This window comes from Magnolia sinica, chromosome 9, assembly GCF_029962835.1.
Source record: "Magnolia sinica isolate HGM2019 chromosome 9, MsV1, whole genome shotgun sequence".
NCBI lineage: Eukaryota > Viridiplantae > Streptophyta > Magnoliopsida > Magnoliales > Magnoliaceae > Magnolia > Magnolia sinica.
Window position 1 is genome coordinate 9,863,982 of NC_080581.1, and position 26,342 is coordinate 9,890,323.

The window sequence follows — 26,342 nt, forward strand, 5'->3', positions numbered from 1 at the left end:
TCACAAATGGCGACGCTTTTCAGTTGCTTTTGCGATGGATCATGGTCCGTCGTAAAAGGACTTTTGCCTTGAACACATTAATTTTTTTCATTTTTTTTAAGAATATGGTGGAAATTTTAGTTTTTTTGTAGTCTGGTAATTGTTTTTTAATAGAATTTCAATGGTTTAATTGCACATATTTGTATCTAAGATTGTTTTTTAATAATTGATTGAATGCAAAAAGAAAATTTATTTTGTTTTTAAAATCAAATGAGTGGAATTTTTATTTTAATTTTTTAATTTAAAACTAATTTTTAAATGATTTGTAATATCACATGAAAAAGAATATTAAGAAGTTTAAAAAATTTAACAATGTTTGAGAAAAAATTAGATTTTGGAAAAATAAAAATCGTGATTTAATAAAAATCTATTTTGTGGGAACAAAAAAGAATATTGAATAAATTTGATAATTTTGAAAAAAAAAAAGAATTTGATTTTGAGAAAAAGATAATATCCTGAAAAAGAAAATTAAAAAGATTTTAAAAAATGTGAAAATTTTCACAATGTTGAAAAATGAAAATATTTTTGAAAAAGAAAATGAGAGTTTGTACTTTGAAAAATAAAATAAAATTGACAAGTTCAATAAAAATTGACAAGTTCGAAAAAAAATACTTTCAAAAAAATTGGAGCAGTTAGAAAAAATTGAAAATTTTAAAATAAAACGATATTAAAAAATTGATACTTCAACAAAAAACAAACATTTTGAAACGAAAAATAAAGAACTAGAAAAAAATTATGAATTTGAAAAATAATTGAAAATGTTCAAAATTTGAAATTAAAAGAAAAAGTTATTTATAAAAACACTGAGATCTTGAAAAAAAAATATATCATTTTAAAAGAGAAAATTGAAAAGTTGAAAACAAAATGATGCTTTTGAAGAAAAAAAAAATCGACATTTTGGAATTTTTGGGAAAAAAATTTAAAATTTGAGAAAAATTTTTGAGTTTTGAAAATAAAATTCAGAATTTGTATTTTTTTTTTGAAATATTTTATAATAAAAATGATATTTTGTTAAAAGTTTTCAAAGAAAAATTAAGAGTAAAAAAATATATTTTTTGAAAAAAAAAATTGTTATTTTTAAATGGAAATTGAAATTTATCTGTGAAAAAAAAAACATATTTTATAATAAATTATTAGGCACATCCACTAATTAAACTTTTAACCGTTTTTGGACAATCTAATTTGTCCGGATTGAAAAGTAAATAACTTCAGATGTTTAAATCAAATTTCACTCAAATTGTTGATCAATCTTGTATGCCCATATCTTTCTCATATGTAGCTTGATCGGGGCGAGTAACTAGTCAAATTGAGGGTATTGATCAGTAAAATAGAGAGAATGGACCAGACATATAAAACGGGCCAAATATTCTGGTCGAAATTGTGACCCAACTTATTGACCTCATGAGAACCTAAGAATTGATGCTAGTAAGTTTTGTGGGCCCCGTCATGATGTGTGTCAAACATCAACACCGTGCATTTGATGTGTCCCCTTTAGGTTATGAGATATCTCAAAAATCATCCGTATATGAAACTCAGGTGGGCCATACCATATAAAACCATATGAAGACATCCTAAAAAATATAAAAGCACTTGGTGGGGCCCACATTAGTTTTGGATGCAGCTGAAACTTGGTATGACCCCTCATCCAAGTGGGACACACATAATGAGTGGGTTGGATATGTGAATCACATTTAGGCAGGCCCAATATATGATTATGAATATTTTAAGGAAACCCCTCTCCATTACATTTAGGTGAGTTACTCAGTACCCTTAGCATACCGAGTAAACTCTGTGGGGTTCACTATTAGTTATTTAATTTATCCACTCATTTCATCCATGTTAACAGATAATTTTAGGTCTAGAGAACAAAAAGGAAGCATATCCAAAGCTCAAGTGGGCCACACTACAGGAAATAGTGTGATTGAATCTCTACCATTGAAAAATTCTTGGAGACCACAGAAGTTTTGGATCTAGTTGATGTTTGTGTTTTCTTTTCATCCATATCTTTTTGATATTATGAACAGGTTGGATGGAAAATAAACATTACTGTGGGCCCAAGGAAGGTATCAATGATGGAAATCATCATTCCACACTGTTTGGTGTGGCATGGTCCACTTGGGCTTTGGATTTACCAAAAATTTGGGATCGACCCACACTGTTCATCCATTTTTCGAGATCATTTTAGAGAATTATCCAAAAAATGAATCATATCCAAAGATTAAATGGACCACACCACAAATAAGGGGAACAAATTGGCTACTTCCCCTGACACTAGCCATATGGCTAGTGGTTGGTGCTCTGTGGGCCACAGAGACCTGGATGAAGAGGAAAAACAAATTTCTTATTGATCCAAAACTTTTGTGACCCCAAAAGGGTTTTAATGGTAGACGTTCAATCCCCCACTGCTTTTGATTGTGTGGTCCACTTGATAGTTAGATTTGTCTTATTTTTCATCTCAAGCCTTATGACTAGTAGAGGTGGGCATTTTTGACCCGATCCGATGGATCCGACCCGATCAGACCCGATCCGACCCGTTCTGAACCGAACCGACGGCCTGGATTGGGTAGGATCGGGTAAGATCATTTAGATCTGACTAGTTTTCGGATCAAGATCGGATAGTGGTTAATTCGGAACGTTCCGATCTGAAAACCCGATCCGAATAGATCCGGACCGTTCCGATCCGGCCAGATCCGAAGTAAAAATCAATATTTTTACTTTTTCTTATGGTGTGGTCCATTGAGCTTTGAATATTCATCAATTTTGGGTTCAACAGCTAAAATAATCTGAAAAAACAAATGGACGGCGTGGATACACCACATGCATTCACGGTGGGCCCCAACAGAGTTCACTCACATATGAGAATGAGTTACTTGCACGGCACATTAACAAGCGGGCAACAGCTATTTACTTGCTTTGCACGTCAATACGGTAGGTTGTGAGAGTATGTATTAAAGTGGCTTAACCAAGTTACTTGGGCCCTACCATGATGTATGTTTTGTATCCAACCTTCCATCCATTCGGAGAGATCATTTCAGGGCAATATCCAAAGAATGAATGAAATCCAAAGCTCCAGTGGACCCCAATATAGAAAGTTCTATGGACAGTGACGCCCACCATTAAAAACTTTTAAAGGCTACAAAAGTTTTAGATTAACCTGGTATTTGTGTTTTCCCTTATTTCTTTATTTTTCAACTTTTGAACAGGTTGGATTTCAAATAAACATTACGGTGGGCATTAGGATAGTTTTAACGGTGGGAATCATTCTCCCCACTTTTTTCTGTGATGTGGTCTACTACAGATTTTTATCTACATCATTATTTGGCTCATGCCCTAAAATGATATCTCAAAATTGATGGACGGTGTGGATATAACACATACAGCGTAGTGGGGCCCACAGAACTTGGTGATGTTACTTCAGTAGCCTGCCCGATGGGACAACACATGCAGCAAGCATTTATACAAATTTTTTATAGTCATGTAGAGCCCACCTTGATGTATATATGTTATCTAAGCCATTCATCCATTTTGACATATCAATTTAGGCGTTGAACAAAAAACTATGATACATTGAAGATTGAAGTGGACCACATTATATGAAATGATTCGAATAGTGTCCAACCCAATCCAACTCGGTTTTCCTCACCGAGTCAGACTCGGATCGGGTCAAATAAATCAAGCATCGGATCTGTCTGAGTCAAGTGACGTGGACTCGGTCTCGGATCGGATCGATTTCGGGTCCGCCTGTTAGAATTTCAGATCTAACCGGGTTAGGCTAAATCCAGTCCGACCCGGACCGATGCCCAGCTCTAATGACAAGCTCGCCGTATGGATGGACGGTTTGGAAATAACACATACCTCATGATGGGACCCAAAGAACTTGCTGATGTCACTCAGACCATTCCCATCCACGATATCAACGGACGTGGATTAGCTACTGACAGGAGACTTGCTACTGAAGTGACGTCACTAAGTTCTGTGGGCCCAACCATGATGTATGTTTTGTATCCATACCGTTCATCAACTTGGAGAGATCATATTAGCGAATAATCCAAAGAATGAGCCAGATCAAAATCTCGAGTGGACCCCACTGCAGAAAACAGTGCAGAGAGTGACGCCCACCATTAAAAAGTTCTAACGTCCACAAAAGTTTCAGATCAAGCTGATATTAGTGTTTTCCCTTGTTCCATGTCTTCGCTAACACATGAACAAGTTGGATCTCAAAAAACCTCATGATGGACCTTTGGAAGGTTTCAACGGTAGGAATCACTCTCCCCACTGTTTTCTGTGGTGGGGTCCACTCCGGCCTTGGATCTGCATCATTCTTTGGTCCATACCCTAAAATGATCTCTAAAAATGTATGAACGGTGTGGATACAAAACATACATCATGGTGGGGCCCACATAACTTGGTGACGTCACTTCAGTAGCGAGTCTCGCTACTCAACCTGTCAGTAGCTAATCCGCGTCTGATATCAAACGACTAGTTAGGGCGTCGGCCGTAGCCACCTCCCCCCCCCCCCCTCTCTCTCTCTCTCTCTCTCTCTCTCTCTCTCTCTCTCTCTCTACGCCTCTCCCTCTACGGTGGATCTACCTATGCCTCTCCCTCTCCGCTCGATCTCTGTCTCTCTCCCTCTCCACTCTTGAACCCTCCTCTCTCCCTCTCCGCTCGATCTACCGCTCTCTCTCTCTCTCTCTCTCTCTCTCTCTCTCTCTCTCTCTCTCTCTCTCTCTCTCTCTCTCTCTCTCTCTCTCTCTCCCCCCCCCCTATCTATTCATATCAATTTGCGCATTTTTTTACAGCATTTTTAATCCTTAAAGTAACATTGTGCAATGATTTGTGTATTGGAAATTTTTGAGTTCCGAATCTGTAATTAGGGATTTATAGTGTCGATTCCCTAATTGTGGATTATAGATTAAAAAACTGAAAATCCCTAATTAGGGATTCAAAATTCAAAGTGTTTGATGAAAATCTGCAATGGTCTCTTACCATGTTAATTGAGCATGAATATTGTGGGTTTCTACTTTGTTGGAAATGGTCTCCTTCCAAGTGTTTGATGAAAATCCTCAATGGTTTAATACCATGTTGATTGAGCATGCAATGTAGCATTTGTCTCTCTAGAAACTTGGCTGTTTATGGAAATTGATTGTTAAACCTAATGTGGCTGTTTATGCAAAGAAGTCTATTAATTTCTGTTAAAAACATCTATTTGGACCATGAACATTCTACTAAGGCTACCATGCAGAATCCCTATTGACTGGTTGATGCTAGCTGTAAGCATTCAATCAGCTACCTTCTTTGTTAAAACCATCAATTTCGTAAGAAATGAATCATATGGTTAGGACCTTCTGGTCAAAATGATTATCTAAGAAGTAAAAGGGCAGTCTTAGGCGTGGCCCACTAAGTGGATTGCTGTTCTGATTGATGATTGGACCCTTTTTGTTGAAAATGTTTGATACCATCCATTTTATGGGCACTTTTGGTTTTGTTAGGATAGATTAATCAATGACGTTTTGGCACAATGGCCCAAGAGTATGCTAAACTCTATGGTATAGATTGATGTTCAAGTCCAGCTCAGTGGGGCTGAACCATGTGGTCTTTTCCATGGCTAGTGAACAAATAATGGAAAGATAATTGAGCATGAATACGCCTTTAAACTATTAACTCAAACTGAATCAATTAAATTGTGAAATGGTCACTAAGCTACATTCTAAAAATCAGAATGGTTGAACAATTATAACCTCTGATCCATGAAATTATAGAAATGAATTGTACATGACATTTAAACTTGTGATATACTTTGTGGACGGTTTCTTTTGGATTTTTTTTTTTTTTTTGAAAGATATAATGAGATGGATTTTTTTTTTTTCTTAAAAAGTTATAATGCGAAGGTTTTTCAATCAAAAGGAAATGCAAAACCATTCCTTTTATCAACAAATCTCAACAGATCTCAGGTATTTTATTTTTAAAAAGAAAAATCTAACTCCCCCTCTATGGAAAATCAAGAAAAAATAGATGATTACACAGAAAACAACCAATAGATTTTTTTTTTTTAAAGATATAATATGACAATTTTTTTTATCAATTTCATGATATCTCTCAAAATATGATTGTTTATGAATTGGTTTAATTTTTTTCCACATTACAAAAATCAAAATTTGAAAGCTCTCAAAATCTGCTTGTTTATGAAATGGGTTTTTTTTTTCACATTACAGAAATCAAAACATGAAAACTCTCAAAATCTGATTGTTTATAAATTGGGGGGTTTTTTCCACATTGCAGAAATCAGAATATGAAAACTCTCAAAATCTGCTTGTTTATGAATTGGGTTTTTTTTCGCATTACAAAAATCAGAATATAAAAACTCTTGACTAGATTTGGCTTGTTGTTTTTGTTGTTGTGGTTAGCAATATCAATGCCATTTTGTTGTTGGGAGAATCCATATTCTGCTCCCACTTCATGGAAACCATGTACTAAGTGACGAAATGGTGGAACTTCAGGTAAGCTGGAATTGCATTCACCTGGTATTTTCCTCACCAATTTGAAAGATTTACAAGTGGCTTTATTTTGTTGTATGTATATATAGAGAGTTTTTATGCCCTTGTTTGCTAGACTTAGTGAACATTTCAAGGTTTTGGGTTAAATGCATTTTGATTATTTTCAGCCAGTTAAGACATTTCATGGTTGGTTAAAATCCCTCAATCCTCTATAAAATCATATTTCATACAGAAACAGTCTGGCAAGCGGGAGCTGCAGATACCAGAAGACCCTGTGGCCAAGCAATCTCACAGGTGGCCTGTTGGGTTTGTCAAGACATGATTTGTTCATGGAAGGTTTGCATTTCCTTCTGCCGTCATTCCTTCCGAATTCCTTATTCTGAACTCGAGTTAATGGAAATGATTTTTGTATTCTTGTTTAAACATCTTAATATTGTGCCATGTGCATCTGTTGCATGTGGCTGCAGCACCAAGCCAGTGGCAGAAGCCTTCTGTGAGGCGGCATTGCTTGCTCGGCTGAGAGGAGAGCAGTGGAGTGAGATGCAAGAGAAGGGGAGGCCTGAGATTTTTGTGTTGGTAAGGAATCTGAGGTCTGCCACCTATCGGCTTGCCCTTGCAACTATTGTAGTGGAACAGCAGGTGGAAGACATGGAGTTCACGTAAGCTGCCGCATCTCTATTTATCCAAGTCCCTATTTCATCTCCTAATTTAGAGAACATTCTTATACCGTTTAGATGGGAAAAATAGCTTAAAATCGCATGATTGAGTAGTTTATGCAGTTGAAGCATGTTACTATTGTGAGTTCTAAACATGCAACATTTGTTCTGAAAGGATAAGTCAGCATATTTTCTCCATGAAAAAGAAAATGAAGGAACAGTTGACTGCATTAAAGAAAACAATGCACAAGAAAGTAGTTAACTTCTAGTTCTTTACAAGATAAAAAAATAAAGTCATTCATACATTGTTACAAAAAAAAAAAAAAACACTATAAGCAGCTTATAAAAGAGTACTGACAGTCACACCTTACTGAAGAGAAGCCTTCCCATGCTTGCAATGAAAAGACCGATGGAGGAACACAGATAAATCTCAGTCAGAATGATTGAATCTTTACAATTCATGCTATCCTGATTTGTAGATGTTGGAAACACTGAGAACCCAACAGAATTCCAGCATAAATTAGAGCCTTTCAACTAGAGAAAAAAAAAAAACTGCTTTTTGTGATTTATAGCTTAGCCACAAATGGGACCATGCCATGTGCTTATATAGACCATGAAACTTAAGCAACTTCTTGCATGTCAACTATGAATGGGACCATGCCATGTCCTGCCAAAATATTTTGAGCAAAACCATGTACGGTAATGTCTGCAAGAGTGCACTTCTTTTGTTAATATGGTGAATAGTTGGATGCTTCTGTGTCATGTTTTACATGTCTGAATTTTCTTGTGACTTGAAAAGTTTTCATTCTTTCATTGAAGTAGCACATCATACATGTATAGTTTAGGAGGGATATATGCATCTATCTAGCAACCAAAAGGCACATGCCTAATATCAATTGTCTTGCCTTCCAAACAAACAAACACCGTGCATTCAAATTTAGCAACAGATGTTCTTGCTACAAAGGCCATTCAAAAACATTAATCCATGGTTGAATATTTGTTACGTAGATCCCATTTGTTATTACTTGAGAGGTCGTATGCAATTCACAAAGGTTATTCTACTCTTCTATCAGGCAGAAGCTCTTAATTTGGAGAAAATTGTGCTTCAAACAGTAGCAGAAGTTGTAGAGGACTGGAGAATAGATGATATAAGCGGGCTTTTGGGTCATAATTTTAAAGCCAACATGCTTGACAAAAAAGTCTCTCTTTTGAGTGGTGATGAGGTATATGAAATGTCTTCTACCATGCTATTTTTTATTATGCTTGTTTGGCTATATTAGGCTATGTGGCTGCATGGAAAGTTGTATTGCTATAAACAATTGTAGCATGGAAAATGGACATTCATGTGCATTTGTAGTCTGATAACATTAAATAGACCATTAACTGTTTTATTGGTAGTGCTGATTAGTCTTGATGAATGTTAAATGGGTGAAACAGGCACGCACATGTTTAATCATTGATTGATTATCATGTTAATTATTTTTTGAATGAATATTAGGTGTAAGATTCAAAAAAAAATATAAACAAATCTGACAGCTATTTTTAAAATTCGCAGATATTTTAGCGACGGACCAAATCCGTCGCTAATGTCTAAACAACACCGCATGACGGATTTGAGGTCCGTCGCCCTCCTCACATTAGTGACGGACCTTATCTGTCGCTAATATTTTAAATGATAAATAATTCGTGGTTTTTTCCTAATTTCAGCGACGGATTTTAATTTTTTGCGACGGATCTTATCCGTCGGTAACATGCGACAGACCTTATTCATCGTAGATTCAATGACGGATTTTATCTGTCGGAAAACAAAAACGATCCAGTAAACGGCGATGGATGAAATCCATCTTTTTTGGGTTTTGCGATGGATTTGGTCCGTCGCAAATCTACAATTTTGGTGGTGTGTGGACCCCACATCTTGAGTTCCGGTCCAATTGTTACGAGTGAACTAGATGCAATTCTAAAAAGGTGGGGCTAAAAAGAAGTGTTTTGATAGGTACAGTGCCACCATACCACAACATGGTAGGAGGCAGTTACCACCACCGAGTGCGTCTTAAATGATGATTTGAGCCATTGATGGTATGAATCTATACTATCTAGGTGATGGAAAATATTATAAAAACAATTGTTGAATGAGGGATTATGTAGGAAGATGAATATTTAATGGCTCATTTTCAAGCCCAAGATTCAAAGGGCAAGATCATTAAATGAGAATATGAATGGTTCAGATTTGGAGGCATGAGAACACCCCAACAGCAACATCAATAATAACAATAATAATAACAATAATAATAATAGTAATAGTAATAATAAAGAGATTTGGAATAGCTAAACTGTGGGGCCACGGAGCAGGTACACATTGGCCCAAGCTGGACTAGTTTACTAAATAGACCAAACTAAATTAGACTAATTAATCATAAATGCCATGATATTTCATGATATTTGGTACAACCAAACGTAAACTAAGTGTGATAGCATGTTTGGGAATGTGTTGATGAGCAATTCATTTGGTTGACAATAGTAAATTATGACTTATGTGACAAAGGTTAGTTTGGTAAGATGTTGTTTACAAGTTGCCAGAAACTTTAAAATGGCTTAAATTATAAATAAATAAAAATATTAAAAAATTACTTTGTTACTTTTGCCTGAGGAGGGGACAGAGAGCAGGCGAGGGGGTTGAAAGAGGGATCGAAGGTGGGCTCAATACAATGGACAAACAGCATGAAGGTGCATGTGCCTTATGTGATGGATGGTCAAAGGTGGTCTCGTATGATGGACAACCCACATCAAAGGTAGGGCCCACAAGGCAATAGGTCCACATCAAAGGTGGGTTCCACATGATGAGCAGTGGACATTGAAGGTGGCCCCCCATAATGGACAATTAACATCGATAGTGGGTCTCGTATGATAGATGGCCCACATCCAAGGTGGGCCCAATATGATGGACAACCCACAATTTTAAACTAGGCCCAAATAATGAATGGTCTACCTTAAAGGTGGGCCTATGCATGATAGATGATCCACATCCAATGTTCTACGTGATGATGCCCCAAATTTAACATTGGATCCACATGATAGATAGCCCACATCATGGGTGGGCCTCACTAGATGATCCACATTGAAGGTAAGCCCCACATGATGGATAATTCACATTAAAGATAGGTCCTAGGTGGGCCCAAAATAACGAAAGGCCATATTAAAGATTGGCTGATGTAGAGCGAGTCGCGAACACTTTCAAGTCCAAGATGGATTAGAGAAGGCCCGATCGAAGGAAGAAGTCATCAAGACCGTCAGAACCTTAAAACAGTCATATCTCGCAAACCGGAATGAGTTACTTGACGTACTATATGATTTTGGGGTAGGACAAGCTACATTAGCCAACCAACCCGGCTATGCCGGGTTACCCATGCTAAATTTGCAAGATTCCATCATATCAATGGCCGAATTCCATGTTTAATTCCGTTTTTATCATAAATAATAAGTTTTAGTTTGATTATAACTCTTCATCCATTGGGCTTTAGGAGTTGCACCCAACATGAAAAGTGTTTAGAAAAATTAGGAGAATAACGTGGTTAAGCCACATAGGACACTTACTATAAATAGAAAATTTACTATTTATAGCAAGTTACAAATTTTAGGGAGTTTTAGTTATAGTTTAATTCTTAAACTTCTTCCTAGTCTTAGTATCCCTATTTAAAGGGTTGTAGACTCGTTTATTTCATCAATCAATCAATCAAGAAGTTTTTTTCATATATCTTAAAATTATTTCTATTTCTTTTCCTCGTGGATTCGAGAAGTCTCTGTAAGGAGTCCAAAGAAACTTCGTGGATTTGGAGTAGTTATCCTTGAGGAAGACAGTGATCGACCTCATCACATTCATCCCTGCGTCACATATGCAAGCAACATTAGCACCAGGTGAGAGAGTAGCCATCCAAATGGCTACAAGTACCAATAGCCAATGATCCAGGGATTCATTATCTTTTAAAAAGAATGGAAGCTTTCCACCAAGAGAGTCAACTGACCATGTAAGGACTGCAGGCAATCCCCAACCATCTTATAGACGCACTAATTTCGCCCTAAGCACTAGGCTATTCCCCACTGCCTGTGATTGCTCTACTACCCGTGATTGCTATACGACACAATCCTGATTTTCGTAGAATACTACTAGTGGTAAATCGTAGGGCTACACTAGATGATTCAAGTTCTAACGATGAGGACCTTAATGAAGGCTTTGCCTGACGACCAATCCATGGAAGCAATCATCTAGATATTGCTGAAAGAGACTATCGAGGTAAGGCCAAACTTCTTAGTTTTAATGGTTTATTATGCATAGAAGATTTTCTCAATTGGCTAGCCAAAGTAGAGAGATATTTTGATTACATAGACGTGTCAAGTCATGAAAAGGTGAAATTGGTAACATTTATATTAAAATCCAGTACTTCTGTATGGTAGGAGCAATTACAACTCTCATGTGCCCGACAGAACAAGACGTCCATCTCATCATGGCCACGGATGAGATGCCTTCTTCGATCACGATTTCTCCCCAATGATTATGAGCAGATATTATTCTAGCAATACTAGAATTGCCAACAAGGAAATCAAACCATCACAAATTACACTGAAAAATTTCAGCGGTTAGCAACACGAAATAATCTGTCAGAATATGAATCATTGAAGGTAGCACAGTTTATAGGTGGATTAAAATTCACAATTCAGGATCGAGTTCAGATACACCCAGTTGGGACCGTGGATGTAACGTTTCAAAAAAATCTGTACAAAGACCCGAGTACCACCTCAGGCAGGAATTACCCAGGATCAAAACCTTTAGAAAATTATGTTAATGTTAGCAAGTGCTAAACTAGAGTGCTTGTGAAATTAGCACTAATCACTTTAAATATAATCTGCAAGATCCAAAACGTGTAGAATCATTGACGCTACATTACCCTGAAATCTAGAATCCATCCTTCAACCCAGTTGCTCTCGGGAACATCTTGAAACTCCGTATCGGACCGGGACCGCACGTTGAAAATTCGATGACCCCCGAAACTATACAGTTATGACCGCATGACTGGACTTGACAACCCCCTCGAAAATCAAGTCGTAATTTTATCTATAAATACATAACTTAAGCCCGGAGCGAAGAGTGTGAGAAACGTGAAAATATTTAAAAATAAAAATCCAAATTTAAGTAATCTGAGTCGCATCGCTTGCGAGCCAAATATAAGGATTCAGACCGTCAGAATCTGACCCAAATACACCCTCGAATCATGAGAAATGTCCCACACATGTCGGTGTACTTGTGACCCTGATCGAGTGGTCGTGACCGTTAAACTGAAACTGGTCCGCCACGGCTGATCTGTAAATCCGATCGAAACGAAAACTCTGCCTGACCTAGATCCATAGTCAGGGAGCTTAAGTCCGACAGCACATGGAAAAGGGGCCACCAGAAGTGCTCTGTTGGGCCGGAACAGTCCATATTTGGATATAACCTAAATATACCTTGGCCCTAGGGCCATTTCCATCAAACCTGGGCCTATATAAGGACCTTAAACCCTCACCCTCTCACCCCATACGAATTCTAAAACCCTAGGAGGGAGAAGAGGAAAAGGAAAGGAAAAAGAGAGAAAGTGAGAGAGAGTTGGAAGTTCTTTCTAGGATTCGATCCCGTTACTCCACACACTTAGCCACCCCCTCTGAATCACAAATCCGATGTTTTCGACAATGTACTTGGGTAAGAAAACCTAAGCCTAATCTGTTTTAGGGTTTCAGATAGTGTAAGTTATGAAATAACCTAATTTATGCTATAGGTTGCCAATCTGTCGTGGACAAAGACTTGGCTTTAAAATTGAGTTCGTTACGAGTCTATCGGCAAAAGGTGCGGATTATAAACGTATAGGTTATGGTTTTCAAGGCTTCAATGTCGGTTAATGGTTTATTACTGATGTGGGTGCTATTTCACATGCCAAATGCGAAGTTTGTTTCACGTTTCTGATATATATGAACTATATTGAGTTTAGTGTATTCCATGTATATGTAGAAAGTATCGTATACGTATGGAATTTGAATGTGTGTTTGCCATGATTAATTGTCGTGTGTTTATGCTAGTTGTATGTATAACAACTCCTTGGTGAAAGGATTTGCCCTAATACGTGCTATAACCAACTTACATCATATATGTTGGAATATGTAGTCTAAGTGTTTGTAGAAATGTCTGAATGAACAAGTGTGTAATAAACTATACGTTATATGGGCATTGAGAAGAGATTCTCAACTATCTTAACGATGTGTATGATTTCCTCCATGCAACTTACAATCTTGTCTGTTTTACTTAGGGATTACATATGTGTGAATTCATGTTTAAGTTGAAATTCATCAAATGTTTATATGCTAGTATGATTGGAATTGTTAATCCATTACTGTTCTGATTAGCTTGTATGATTATCTGTTATAATTGAATGTGTTTGGGACTACAGAATAGTCCAGGCAATCGGTAACGGGCATTGATTAGGTGGCTGAGGTTGATTTCGCTACATAGGACGTGATCGATGAATCTGAGCCGTACTTGGGATGTCGGCAGTGGTTAGGCCACACAGAGTGTTTACGCACTTCATGTCGATCAACTCAACGTGTGCTCGTACCAGTCGAACTCGTCAAGTAACCCAATTGACCCGATGTATGTTCACCATGTATGGACGTTACTGCTTGAATCTAAGGTACCAAACTCACCAGTGAAAACCCTTTTAAACCTTGGTACCTTAATCCGCTAAGACTCATGAGCAGGGCATGGTGGTATGGGACACCGTGGTCGAACTGTTGGCCTACGCTAGGGTGAGGAGCCTCCCCGTAGTGACTAGTGAGCAATCCAGACTCGTGAGCCGAATACGGTGGTATGAGACACTGTATTCGAGCTGTCAGCCTACACTGATAAGGTGACGAGCCCTTTGTAGTGACTTCGAGCGTACGCTAAGACTGCGTAGAGGTGACGAGCCCTTATGTAGCAACAAGGGTACACTAGGCCTGCACTGATAAGGTGACGAGCCCTTTGCAGCGACTTAGAACCGTAACATCGTATGAGATTTACTAGGATTGACGACCCTAGATTGGATCATCGTTTGGGAATTAATATAAGGGAGGTATCTTAGCTTCCCAATCCTGCTGTATGAAAAGGACTAATAAGAACTTGGTAATCATGATCATGCACCGCACTGCATGTGCCATTTGGCGTTGGGCAGAGCACTGAGGAAGTGACTGACATGCGCGATCGTTAGATGAAGATCGCAGAGGGAGTGCAGGCGAGGGCATGTATCATTTATACATACCATTCTTGCATTAATCACAATACTTAGGAATGTTTGATTGTATTGCTTTATCATTACTGCTTGACTGAATTGATAACATGTTAACCTTTGCTTTATTGTTCCACTGAGTTGATCACTCACTCCCACGTTACGGGACGGTGTTGTACACACCAACCAGACTCTATCTTAGATACAGATGAGACCCGACTGATGAGGCGGAGGCAAACTTTGTCGACGATGAGGATGTCTTCTCATATATGCAGTTTTCAGGTGGGTTCGTATAGACCGTTCTGATCAGCGGGGGTTCAAGGTTATATTTGTAGTGGACTATTACAGTTTTGACATTTTATAATTTGAAACAATACATGTAATTATTGACCTGGCAATGCGTACATACTTTGGGGACTTGTACTGGTTTATAAAGTTATACGTATTCTTTTCAGTCTTCCGCTCGCGTATTACATCTGTCCCTGGATTATATATTGCTGATTTGGCTTAATCTTATTCATGTTTTATGCACTAATACAGATAACATTTAATCATCATTAAATATGTTACTTAAATGATGCGTTGGAACTCGGGAGTTGAACTTATACTCGACCCCTGATTTTCAGGGCGTTATAGTGGATGAAGCGAGTTAATTGGCAAGTAGGGCAAAAACGTAACTTGTGAGAATTTATAATCAGTTTTATCCTTCAACTCAACTTCCCATGACGAGTCCTACGTGGGATCCAATGCTGGCACGGGGAAAAGAACCAGTAGGAGAACATCTTCAACCTCATGCAACCACAAACCATGATACGGGGAGTGGCTCATCTAGGCATCAATGTGTAGCACCCACAACAGCAGGCTCGAGTAAGATTTCAAATCCTTACGTTCAGCTAAGGTTGAACAATTGTTACCGTTGTGGCCAACCGGGCCACTTATCAAACACCTGTCCTCAACGTCCCGTAACACACTTAACCATAAACAAAGGAGGCACTGAATGTGAGGCCGTAGAAGAAGACATTAGCTTTGATGAACATGAATAAGTCACTAAGGAAAGAGCAAATGGCGATGAATGGACAAGCGAGGATCGTGGCAAATCTCTAGTTGTGAGGCGATTAGTGTATACCCCATGGAAGGAATTACATTCACAATGACACAATATATTCAGTACGCGGTGCACCACCAATGGAAAAGTCTGTGATGTAATCATGGACAGTGGCAGCGGCGAGAACATCGTCTCAAGAGTGATGGTGGACAAGTTACAGCTACCAACGACAAAACATACTTCCCCGTACTCAATTGGCTGAATTAAAAAAGTAAATGATACCAAGATAACTAAACAATGCACTGTCTCATTTTTAATTGGTAAAACTTATAAAGATCGGATACTTTGTGACGTGGTAGATATGGAATTATACCATATGTTACTCGGTCGACCATGACAGTCAGACCGTGATGCGACCCACCGAGGGCAAGACAATGTTTACGTCTTTGTTTAGGATGGTCAAAAGATAATTCTTGCCCCTATGACACCAAAGAAACACCCCAAAGCTTCTAAAGTAGAGGGGAGCTCCCACTTGACCATTCGAAGTTTCGTGGAAGAATTCAAGGAAGCCAGCGAGGTATACACCATAGTGGTAAAGGGCGAGAAATCGAAACCCTTAGACATTCCTCTAAGTTTAATGTCTTTCCTGAGCGAATTTAAAGAAGTCTGGCCTAAATATTTACTCAATGGATTGCCCCCCATGAGGGACATCTAACATCACATAAGCCTTGTCCCTAGGGCTAGCTTGCCCAACCGCTCTTACTGTCAGGTAAGTCAGAAAGAATGTCAGATCTTGAAGGTAGGAGTGAAGGAACCGATTGATACTAGTCAAGTCAAGGAAAGCATGAGTACATGTATTATGTCAGCTTAAGAGTCTAATGCCAAGTACAAGAAAATGGCTAATTAACATCGACGTCAGAAGTTATCTCAAAATCACGAGCCAAGTTTCTTAAGTAACTTAAGAACGAGTTTTTTTTCAAGTTGAGGGGTCTAATGTAGAACGTGTCACTGATATATTCCTAGCATGGTTGGACCAAAAGAAGGTAGACCATAAATTGATCATAACTTTTGATCCTGTATCGTTACGGCGCACCAAGCCGAGTATCAAGGATCGAAGCAGCACGAGAACTTGAGGACTAGTTCTTCTGAAGTGAATGGGACTGATGTAAAGTGGGTCGCGAACACTTTCATGTCCAAGATGGATCAGAGAAGGCCCAATTGGAGGCAAAAGTCATCAAGACTGTCTCGTAAACCGGAATGAGTTACTCAATGTACCATATATGATTTTGGTGTAGGACGAGCTACTTTAGCAACCAAACTGGCTAAGTAGGGTTGCCCATGCCTTGCGAGATTCCATCATATCGAAGTCCTGGTGACTACCCAGCTAACTTTAGTAGATCTACCTGAATTTATTTCTAATTTCGACCCGACTACAGACCCGCTTGATCAATTCATGATGGAGATCAGGGACCCGGAAGTAGACAGTTGGGGTGTGGTTATTAACAGCTTTTTAGAAATGAAGATTAATTATGTGCCTGCTTTAGAGTCCTTCTACAGGAATGGGACGAAGGCATGGTGTGTGGGACCCGTTTTGTTGTATAGCGAGAGGATGCAAAGCAGACCCGAGATGATGTGGCCCCAAATAGATACCCGACAAGTAAATGCATTAAATGGTTGGACAAATGTAGCATATCACCATGTTTTGTCATCTATGTATCATTTGGGACCCAAACGCACATCTCCAACGCCCAACTAGACGAGGGTGCCTTGGGATTGGAGATGTCAGGCCAGCCGTTCATCTATGTGGTATGATCAATAACATGGTCCCCGCCTGATGGAATGGAAGAGAGGATAAAAGAGAGAGGTCTTATCATAAGAGAATGCACAAAGGCGAATCCTCGCCCACCCAGCCATCAGAGGGTTCCTGAGTCATTGTGGCTGGAACTCGGTGCTGGAGAGCATCTCGGGAGGGGTGTCAATCCTAGCTTGGCCAATGATTGCAGAGCAGTGCTTGAACGCCAAGTTCATAGTGGATGAACTCCAAGCAGGGGTTAAGATAGTCAGCTGCACCGGTGCCAAGGAGGGAACTGTCATCGGGCGGGGCGTGATCTATAAAGGAGTGGAGGAGCTGATGGGCAAAGATGGAGGAAGGAGGTTCAGGGAAAGGGCTAAAGAGCTGAGTTGGGTGGCAAGGCGAGCAGTCCATGAAGGTGGGTCATCTGATAAGAGATTGGATGAGATTATTAATTATTTAATTGATAGCGTTAAGTAGTGTTTTGTTGGGAGATGGATGTTAGAAAATATTATTGTAGAATTCGTGTTTTGCTTTGAATGGGATTCTATTTAGCTTTAGTTTGTAGTTGGATTTGGATAACATTAGAAAATATGCTTGTAGAATTCATGTTTTACTCTGAATGGGATTCTACTAGCTTTCGTTTAAAATAATAAATTAAATTAAATAAAAATTGTGTAGATACATTATTAAATGGATGACGGGGTCATGGTTAGTGTAACAGTAGCATTTCCTTTCTTGGTTTTTTTTTTTTCTTTTTCTAAACACACCAAGGTACCCTATGAGCGTCAAAATAGCACCCATTTTGAAACTTTATTTTTATAATCTTGTTTTTTTTTCTGGACAAAAATGGCAATAGGCATTCTTTCCTATACTTGGGAATTTCCTTTACCATTATTTTTCGACTCACTCTTCTTTTACCACTGCGCTTTAGTTAATTTTTGTACTTTTCAACTATTATCTGACAATCTTTCATGCTTTCTAACTATTATCTCTGGCAGAAATTATTAATACACTTATTTATGCACCTTATTTGTCAATCGCATGTGTCTATGTGTTAGGGAGTCAGTTGAGCCCTTAAAAGCTGAAAGACTGAAGATGCATAAAGATTGAAAAATCAAGGAAGTGAATAACAGGTATATGAGGTGCCTTAATGACCCTAACTTTGACCCAAAACAAACCTTGAACCTTTAGATGATCCTTTCTTTAATAGAAAAACCTTGTGTAATTATCATTTAACCTTAGGAGCCTAATTGAAACATGATAAGATAGGTTATAGAAGTCCCAAGCTACTGGAAAACAAACTGCCCAAACCAACAGACTCATTGGTGTGTTCGAGTAAAATTCGATCGATCGCCCAAACATGGCAAAAAATGTCCAATAAACATTTAGCCTAAAATTAATTTAATTCGAGCACTTGAGGAACAAGCTTGATCGATTAAGGAATCTTTGATTCATCTCGAGTGATTGAACTCGATTGATCAAATATGGACAAAACAATCCAGCGAGTTCAATGGACCATTTTCGGCGAAGCTCGATCGCTCGTGCCTATCCATTAAAGATCCTCTAGAACCTTTTTGTTACACACACACACACACACACACACACACACACACACACACACACACACACATATGTTGATGCAAGAATCTGGGCCGCCCTCTCCCGTCTTCCGAGCACCTGCATAGGAGAAAAATAAAGGAAACCCTAGCTAGAGTTGGGGACCCTCCGATGCCAAAGTTAGGCTAGGAATCCGGGTATACTCGTGTTGAAATGTTTAGGGCGAGAGATTATGCCTACCTTTTCATCTAGGTGGGCCCCTTATTTATAGTGTTCGTAGGGCAGGATGGCCCGTAATCTTAGGCACAATCTCAGACGTTAGGTGAGATGTGTGTGAGTGGTGAATGTCAGGAATTACCATGGAATCATGCAGTGGACGGTTACGCGCAAGTGGTGGGGATTGGCGATTACTTTTGAATCGTGCATAACTGAGAAATATCGTTCGCTCAGCTGAGGAGATAGTTCAGTATAGTTCTGGTTAGGATGTCATAGGTTGAGATGGTATGAGTCCATGTTCATCCAAGCTGAGCTCTGACGGTCGACCAAAGACGATCCAAGCTAAGCTAATCCAAGCCGAGCTCTGTCAGTTGACCGAAAACGATCTGAACTAAGTTAATCTGAGTCGAGCTCTGAGAGGGCTCAGGAATCCTGCTCTGGTTGTTTGAGTCACTGGATTTACGGACTAAGGGTCGGAATAATCTTCTTGTCGATGGATCCACCTTAATGAGTACGCTTGTCTGCCAGAGCCGACCTCAAGAGTGGTCGGGTCATATTTTCCCATAACAATATATATTATATTCAGATCTTAAGGCAAATTATGAATTTTAGTACTTTAGAGACCCTAACTAGTGTATCATAAACTCTATCAAACCTCTTATACTTTATTCCAATGAGATTCATTCTCTCTTCTTAATAATTCTTCACTCTAATGAGCATTCCAAGCTCCTCTACAACAAAATCATTATCTGAAGCCTTCTCTAGAGTTTAGAAATCGATTTTATTGGCAAATACTAATATTTATTAACTTCTAGAGTATTCATCAATGAGAATTTCCTAGAAGTTTAACTTTCCATTAGTTGTAGGAGATTCTACCCAACTCTCACCACCATTGTTACCTCAATGGAGCACTACATGCAAGGTATTTGATCTTGGAGCTAAAGCCTTAGCAAAGCATTGACAACAACAATCGGTTGAGCAAAAGGAGAGTTTATTAAAGAACGGGAGAGCATCGATCAAGCAACCCGAGAAGGTGCTACAAAATGGGATTAATCCGATAAGTAAGTTGTCAGTTGTAAGAGTCCCCACACTCCTTGTGTAGGATTAAGTATAGAGTTTGTAACCCAAACTCACATATGTTCATGTGTAGGATCGTATCACCACTGACACAGGTGAGTACATGTGTACACGGGTGTGTACATGGGTAAGTCCTTGTGTAAGCCACTGACATGGGTGTATATATGGTAAGTCCTTATATAGGCCACCAACACGGGTGTGTATATGGTAAGTCCTTACGTATAAGCCATTAACATGGGTGAGTACATGGGTAAGTCCTTATGTAGGCCTATTGATGTAGAGCAGGTCACAAACACTTTCATGTCCAAGATGTACCAGAGAAGGCCCGATAGGAGGCAAAAGTGATTGAGACCATTAGAACCTTAAAACAGGGATATCTCGCAAACCGAAATGAGTTACTCAACGTACCATATATGTCCAAGATGTACCAGTAAGAGTTACTTTAGCCAAAAAAAACCCGACTATGCGGAGTTACCCACACTAAATTTGCGAGATTCCATCAAATCGACTGTTGAATTCCATGTTTTTTTCCATTTTTACTATTTTTAGTAAGTTTTGGTTTGATTGTAACTCTTCATTCGTTGGGCTTTAGGATTTGTGCCCAACATGATAAGTGTTTAGAAAAATTATGAGAATAACGTGGTTAAGCCACATAGGACACTATGAATAGTAAATTTACTATTTATATTAAGTTAGAAATTCTAAGGAGTTTTAGTTGTAGTTTAATTCTAAAACTTATTCCAAGGCTTGGTATCCATATTTTAAGGGTTGTAGACTTGTTTATTTCATCAATCAATCAATTTTCAAATTTTTTAAAATATTATTTCTATTTTCTTGCTTTTTCCTTATGTATTTGAGAAGTCTCTGTGAGGAGTCCAGAGAAGCTTCATGGATTCAAAGTAGTTATCCTTGAGTAAGACGGTAATTGACCTCATCACGTTCATCCCTGCGTCACCTATAGCGGGGGTATATGCTCGTAAAGGTTAAAAGAAAGTGCGTCCACCAAGAGTAGAGTAGAGAAACTGAACCACTATACAAACTTGCATTTGGGATTGTCATTTAAGCACATTTCGAATTATGCTTAATGTAATTATTTTGTTGAATTATATTTATACATGATTAGATTATTATGATTTAAATAGTTAGCACATCCCGCCCACATGTACACTATCAATTATAGATTAGTTACATAATTGGCATATCTTTAGTAGTTTATATGATTGGACCCTCTATTGGCTTGGAAGCCTTAGATTTAACTACCTTCATTAGTTTAATTGGTATATTAGTTTAAATAAGCAATTGTATATTAAAATGCATATATTTTATTTAGTCCTAAACATAGCCACCATTTTATGACTCCACCATGCTTCCGCACATAGCTGTGGTATCTAATCCACACAATTTCAAAAAATCTTACTTTAGAAAAATGTGTTCCTTTTCTTTTATTATTATGATGAAATAGGTTTGTTTATGAAGAAAATGAAAGCACATGAGATGGAAAAAAAATGCACTTTTAGAAGACGGGTTCTTTCTTCAAAAGATTCTATTTATATCAAACAGTTAAACTCCACTTTTAAAAGATAGATGAATCAAAGTAAACAAAAGAGATAGCAAAAACTCCACTTTTAGAAGTTAAATTCTTCTTCTTTCTATAAAGATTCTACTTAGATTTGTCTGTGTAGGAAGAAACTGTTCGGTAGTCTCTATTTTTCGTGAGTTAAACTTTTAGCCCACTTTTGAAATATCAAACAGTTATAAAATTATTCCAATCCTATTTGAAAGCTCATCAAATTATCTTTCCAACAAGCACAAAATCACCCTGATCTAACTTGTAATAATGGAGTTATGACCATTTTCGTGAGATCTCACAATGCTAAAAATGAAAGGGAACACGAACAATTTATGATTGTTATTATGGACTTTGGGCCTACTTTTGAAAGGTCAAACGATGTCCACATAAGATGATTCTAACCTTATTTGAAAGCTTTTTAGAAGGGCCTACTTTTGAAAGGTTAAACGGTGTCCACATAAGATGATTTTAACCTTATTTGAAAGCTTGTCAAATTATCTTCTAACAAGTCTACCTGATCCGACCTGTAATGAGAGAGTTGTGACATTTTCACGAGATAATGAGATACTGGAAACAAGAGTTAATCAAGCTTGAGTACACACTCGCTCTCACTTTTAGTATGCATTCTTATTCACATTCGCACTTGTTTCCAACATCGTATGTGTAACACCCCATACTTTTCAATACTCAGGTGTTACCATGGAGATCTAAATCTGTTTACACGTGTGTGGGAACACACGTAGTTATCCTTACACATCAACATCCGAAAATTCTTAAGCTATTCATCTCAACCGTCTTATACAACATTCATCCGTATAATATTATTAACATTGTAGTTAACCACACGTCAATTATCATTCAATCCTAGAGTCTAAGTCTAAAACTAAACCTTACGATGGAAACTTAACTCTATAATGAAACCCTAAAACCAAAGTAATTCAAGCCCTAGGTTAGGTTAATCTAGACCATGAACACTTTGTAGAACATTGATCTCATGTACAACTTCACCATTTATGATAGGATTCGACTCAAAGGGTGTACGCACTTCCTAGCAAAACTAGTTGGCGTGGGCAATTCAAACTATGAGGTGATGATTCTTCCCCTTGAGCTTTCCATCTTTCCCATTAGCATAAGTGATAGTTTTATTTTAACCCTGAATTGTTAATTGATATCTTGCTTTGTGAGTACATGTGTTAAATGTTGAAATTGATATGCAAGATCACATGCTTAATAATTATCCTGCATATTTTCTCGTACTTGTGGATTACTTGTAGTTTGCTTATGGAACTTAAACCGATACATTTGTGGGAAACCCTCACTTATAAATATACACCCATACTTGGGATGTAACTCGATTGATGGTGATTGCAATGGACTTTCGATCTAGTGGTTATTGAGTGGTGATCTAGATGGATCATTAATGTGGGCCTACCATCCAAGGGTTGTTGTGTTAAGTGGTTTTCAAAGATGGCCTTTATCGCATGGTTTTGATATTGGCCCTATGTGGCTTAGTTTTTATATTCGCCCTATGTGGCTTAGTTTTGACATTTGCCTTATCTGGCTCAGTTTTGACATTTGCCCAACGTGGTTTTGTTTTAGTATTTGCCCTATGTGGCTCGATGTATCATTTCTATACAACCATGTGATGGTAAGCCCCATATACTGAAATATGATTAGCCACTAATCGACGGGTTTCCATTAAACATCATAAGATGATTGTCTCATGAGCCGGGGATAGTGGTATGGGACCTATGCCCGAGCTATCAGCCTACGCTGGTGACAAGCCTCCGTAGTGACCTTTGAGCTTATTTAAATTGGCTGGTTGTAATTGGACTAATAACGGGTTGTCTGATCATGCATACATGGCAGAGACCAACATCTATTATTATCATACGTGATGTACGTAAGGCAGTCGTTACGCCGCACATAGTATGTTTTCACTGATGACTAGCCCCTTTCCGACTGGATGATTTTCCCAGGTTCGATGATTGCATAGGTGACGAGCCCAACTTCCACATGGATGTGCATCCCCGGGGTGATAACTGCATTCAAGCATCCATGCATCTAATAAGACCTGCATCATGTATTGTTTTGTATGTTTTGATTTATGACTATGCTTATGTAATGTGGTGGTGTGTAATCTTGAGGAGAATTCACACTGAGTTGGCCACTCGTCCATCAAATATATAACCGTACAGGTAGCACAAGAGGCTTAAGTGGTATGCAGGTTCAGACTGATGAGGAGCCGTTATGGTGGTCAAGGATGCATGGTTGTACCTGTCAAGGAAGTTGCGCGATCTTACGACTTTCATTTATATGTTTCATATGCTTTTAAATTTCTCATTTGTGTAATTTTGTAATTGTTAATGTGGAGACATTGGTTTGTATAAGTCATTATGGGCAGCTCCTTGTATATTTCAAATGTAAATAAAATTTTTCTTTATGCTAACTTATCCATTCTACGCTTATCTGTTAACTCTGATGAAGAATATATATATATATATATATATATATATATATATATATAGAGTCCGGGTCTCCTACGCACCATGCCGCACCGACCTTAAATGAGAGCTCCTCCTTCAGTCGTTAGATCCCCTCATCGGCTGGGATTTAACAACCGTGCGCAAGAGAGACTCTCCTGAAGGACAACTCGCGCAGCACTTTTTTCGGAAAGACACGAGAACCTTTTTTGGCAAGACAGGGGCATCAGTTTTGGGAAGATAGGGACGCGGTTTGGTTGGTGACGCTGCCATCAGCTGTGGTCGGTGCTATGTGGACCCATGATGTATATATTTTATCCACGCCGTCCATCCATTTTGAAAGATAATTTTATGATGTTATCCCAAAAATTAGGTATATCTAAATCACATGTGGACCACACCATGGGAAAACAGTTTTGATTGAATTTTCGTCATTAAAAACCTCCTAGGGTGACGCGGTTTGGCTGGTGACGCTGCCATCAGCTGTGGTCGGTGCTATGTGGACCCCATGATGTATATGTTTTATCCACGTCGTCCATTCATTTTGAAAGATAATTTTATGACATTGTCCCAAAAATTAGGTATATCTAAATCACATGAGGACCACACCATGGGAAAACAGTTTTGATTGAATTTCCGCCATTAAAAACCTCTTAGGGCCCACTATAATGGCTATTTGACATCTAACCTATTGATGAGGTCATACAAACATGGATGAAGTGAAAACACAAATATCAGCTTGATCTGAAACTTCTCCCGCTCCCAAGAAGTTATTAAAGGTGGACGTTCAATCCCCACTTTGTGGTCCACTGCAACGGTGGAACTGCTTTATTTTAAGGATCATACCTTAAAATGATCTGACAAACGTGGTGAATCGGCGTGGATAAAACACCTACATCATGATGGGCCCCACAGAGCCCTACCATCCAGGCGGGGTTAGGACGCAATCCGCCTCCGGGAAGGATGCGTGCTCCAGGACGGGGATGGGATTCTGACAGGCGGACGCGGATTTCCTGCGAAAGCCTTTCGCAGTAAGTTCCTGCGCTGGGAACATAGGTGGGCCCACCGTCATGTTGTTCAGGAATCCACTCCATCCATCCGTTTTCTAAGATAATTTCAGGAGATTAGACCAAAATTGAACACGATCCAAGACTCAAGTGGGCCGTACTAAAGGAAAATGTATTTAGGGAAATTCCTACCGTTGAAACCTACCTGGGTTCAACATTGATATTTACATGCCATCCATACCATTAATAACGTCATTCCTACTGGGATGAACTGAAAGCACAAATATTAGCATGATTTAAAACTTCTGTGGCCCCATGAATATTTCAACTGTGGATGTTCACTTATCAAGTTTTCGGCCCATTTGAGCATTGTATACGGTTCATTTTTGGCCTCATGTCCTAAAATAAACTCACAAAACTGATGGACGGTGAGGATTTCTCACAAACATCCCAGTGGCCCAACTGCGTTCCCAGCGCAGGAACTTCCAACGGTAGGCTTTCACAGGAAATCTTCGTCCCTAACAGGCTGGCTACTGAAGTGACGTCACCAACTTCTATGGGCCCACCATGTTGTATGTGTTGTATCAACACCGTCCATACATTTGGAGAGATCATTTTAGAGCATGGCCCAAAGAATGAGGCAGATCCTGGGCTGGGGTGGACCTCACCACAAAAAACAGTGATGAGAGTGACGCCCACCGTTGAAACCTTCTGAAGTTCCACCATGACGTTTATTTGAGATCCCACATATTCATGTGTTAAAGCAGACATGAAAGAAGGAAAACGCAAATATTTGACTCAATGAAAACTATCGCGACCCTTAGAAGGTTTTGACGGTGGGCGTCACTGTTCCCACTGTTTTTTGTGTTGGGGTCCTCTCAAGCTGTGGATCTGATTCATTTTTTGGATCATGTCCTAATATGATCTCTCCAAATCGATGGACGGTGTAGATAAAAAACATACACCATGGCATGGCCTACAACACTGAGAGACGTCACTTCATTAGAAACCCCGTCAGATGCCGGAAAAGATGCCGCGCGAGTCCTCCTTCAAGGATACTCTCTCTTCTCACGGTGCTTGAATCCCAGCCGATAGGAGGATCTAACGGACAATATGGAAA

At 38.7% G+C, this 26,342-nt stretch overlaps 1 protein-coding gene and 1 pseudogene across 2 annotated transcripts; both read left to right on the forward strand.

Annotated features, from left to right (window-relative positions):
- Positions 1-18,321, forward strand: part of LOC131256469 (scopoletin glucosyltransferase-like) — a 31,681-nt pseudogene extending 13,360 nt beyond the window's left edge.
- Positions 5,688-8,621, forward strand: LOC131256850 (ribonucleases P/MRP protein subunit POP1-like). Of its 2 annotated transcripts, XR_009176986.1 has the most exons (4): positions 5,688-6,536; positions 6,766-6,869; positions 7,001-7,192; positions 8,263-8,621. XR_009176986.1 is itself a non-coding variant. In XM_058257904.1 (2 exons), the coding sequence occupies exons 1-2, from the start codon at positions 6,927-6,929 to the stop codon at positions 8,303-8,305; spliced, it is 309 nt and encodes a 102-aa protein (XP_058113887.1). In that variant the 5' UTR covers positions 6,876-6,926; the 3' UTR covers positions 8,306-8,621. The 2 variants fall into 2 exon arrangements, 1 of the variants encoding a protein (XP_058113887.1); XM_058257904.1 differs by lacking the exons at positions 5,688-6,536; positions 6,766-6,869 and having other exon boundaries at positions 6,876-7,192.
- Positions 18,322-26,342: the final 8,021 nt, after the last annotated feature.

What these genes read in the sequence shown, in the direction of transcription:
- LOC131256850 (XM_058257904.1), top strand. Translation starts at nt 6,927, where the DNA reads ATGGAAATGATTTTTGTATTCTTGTTTAAACATCTTAATATTGTGCCA. An exon ending in GTGGAAGACATGGAGTTCAC is followed by an intron (nt 7,193 to 8,262) that starts GTAAGCTGCCGC and finishes CTCTTCTATCAG; the next exon opens with GCAGAAGCTCTTAATTTGGA.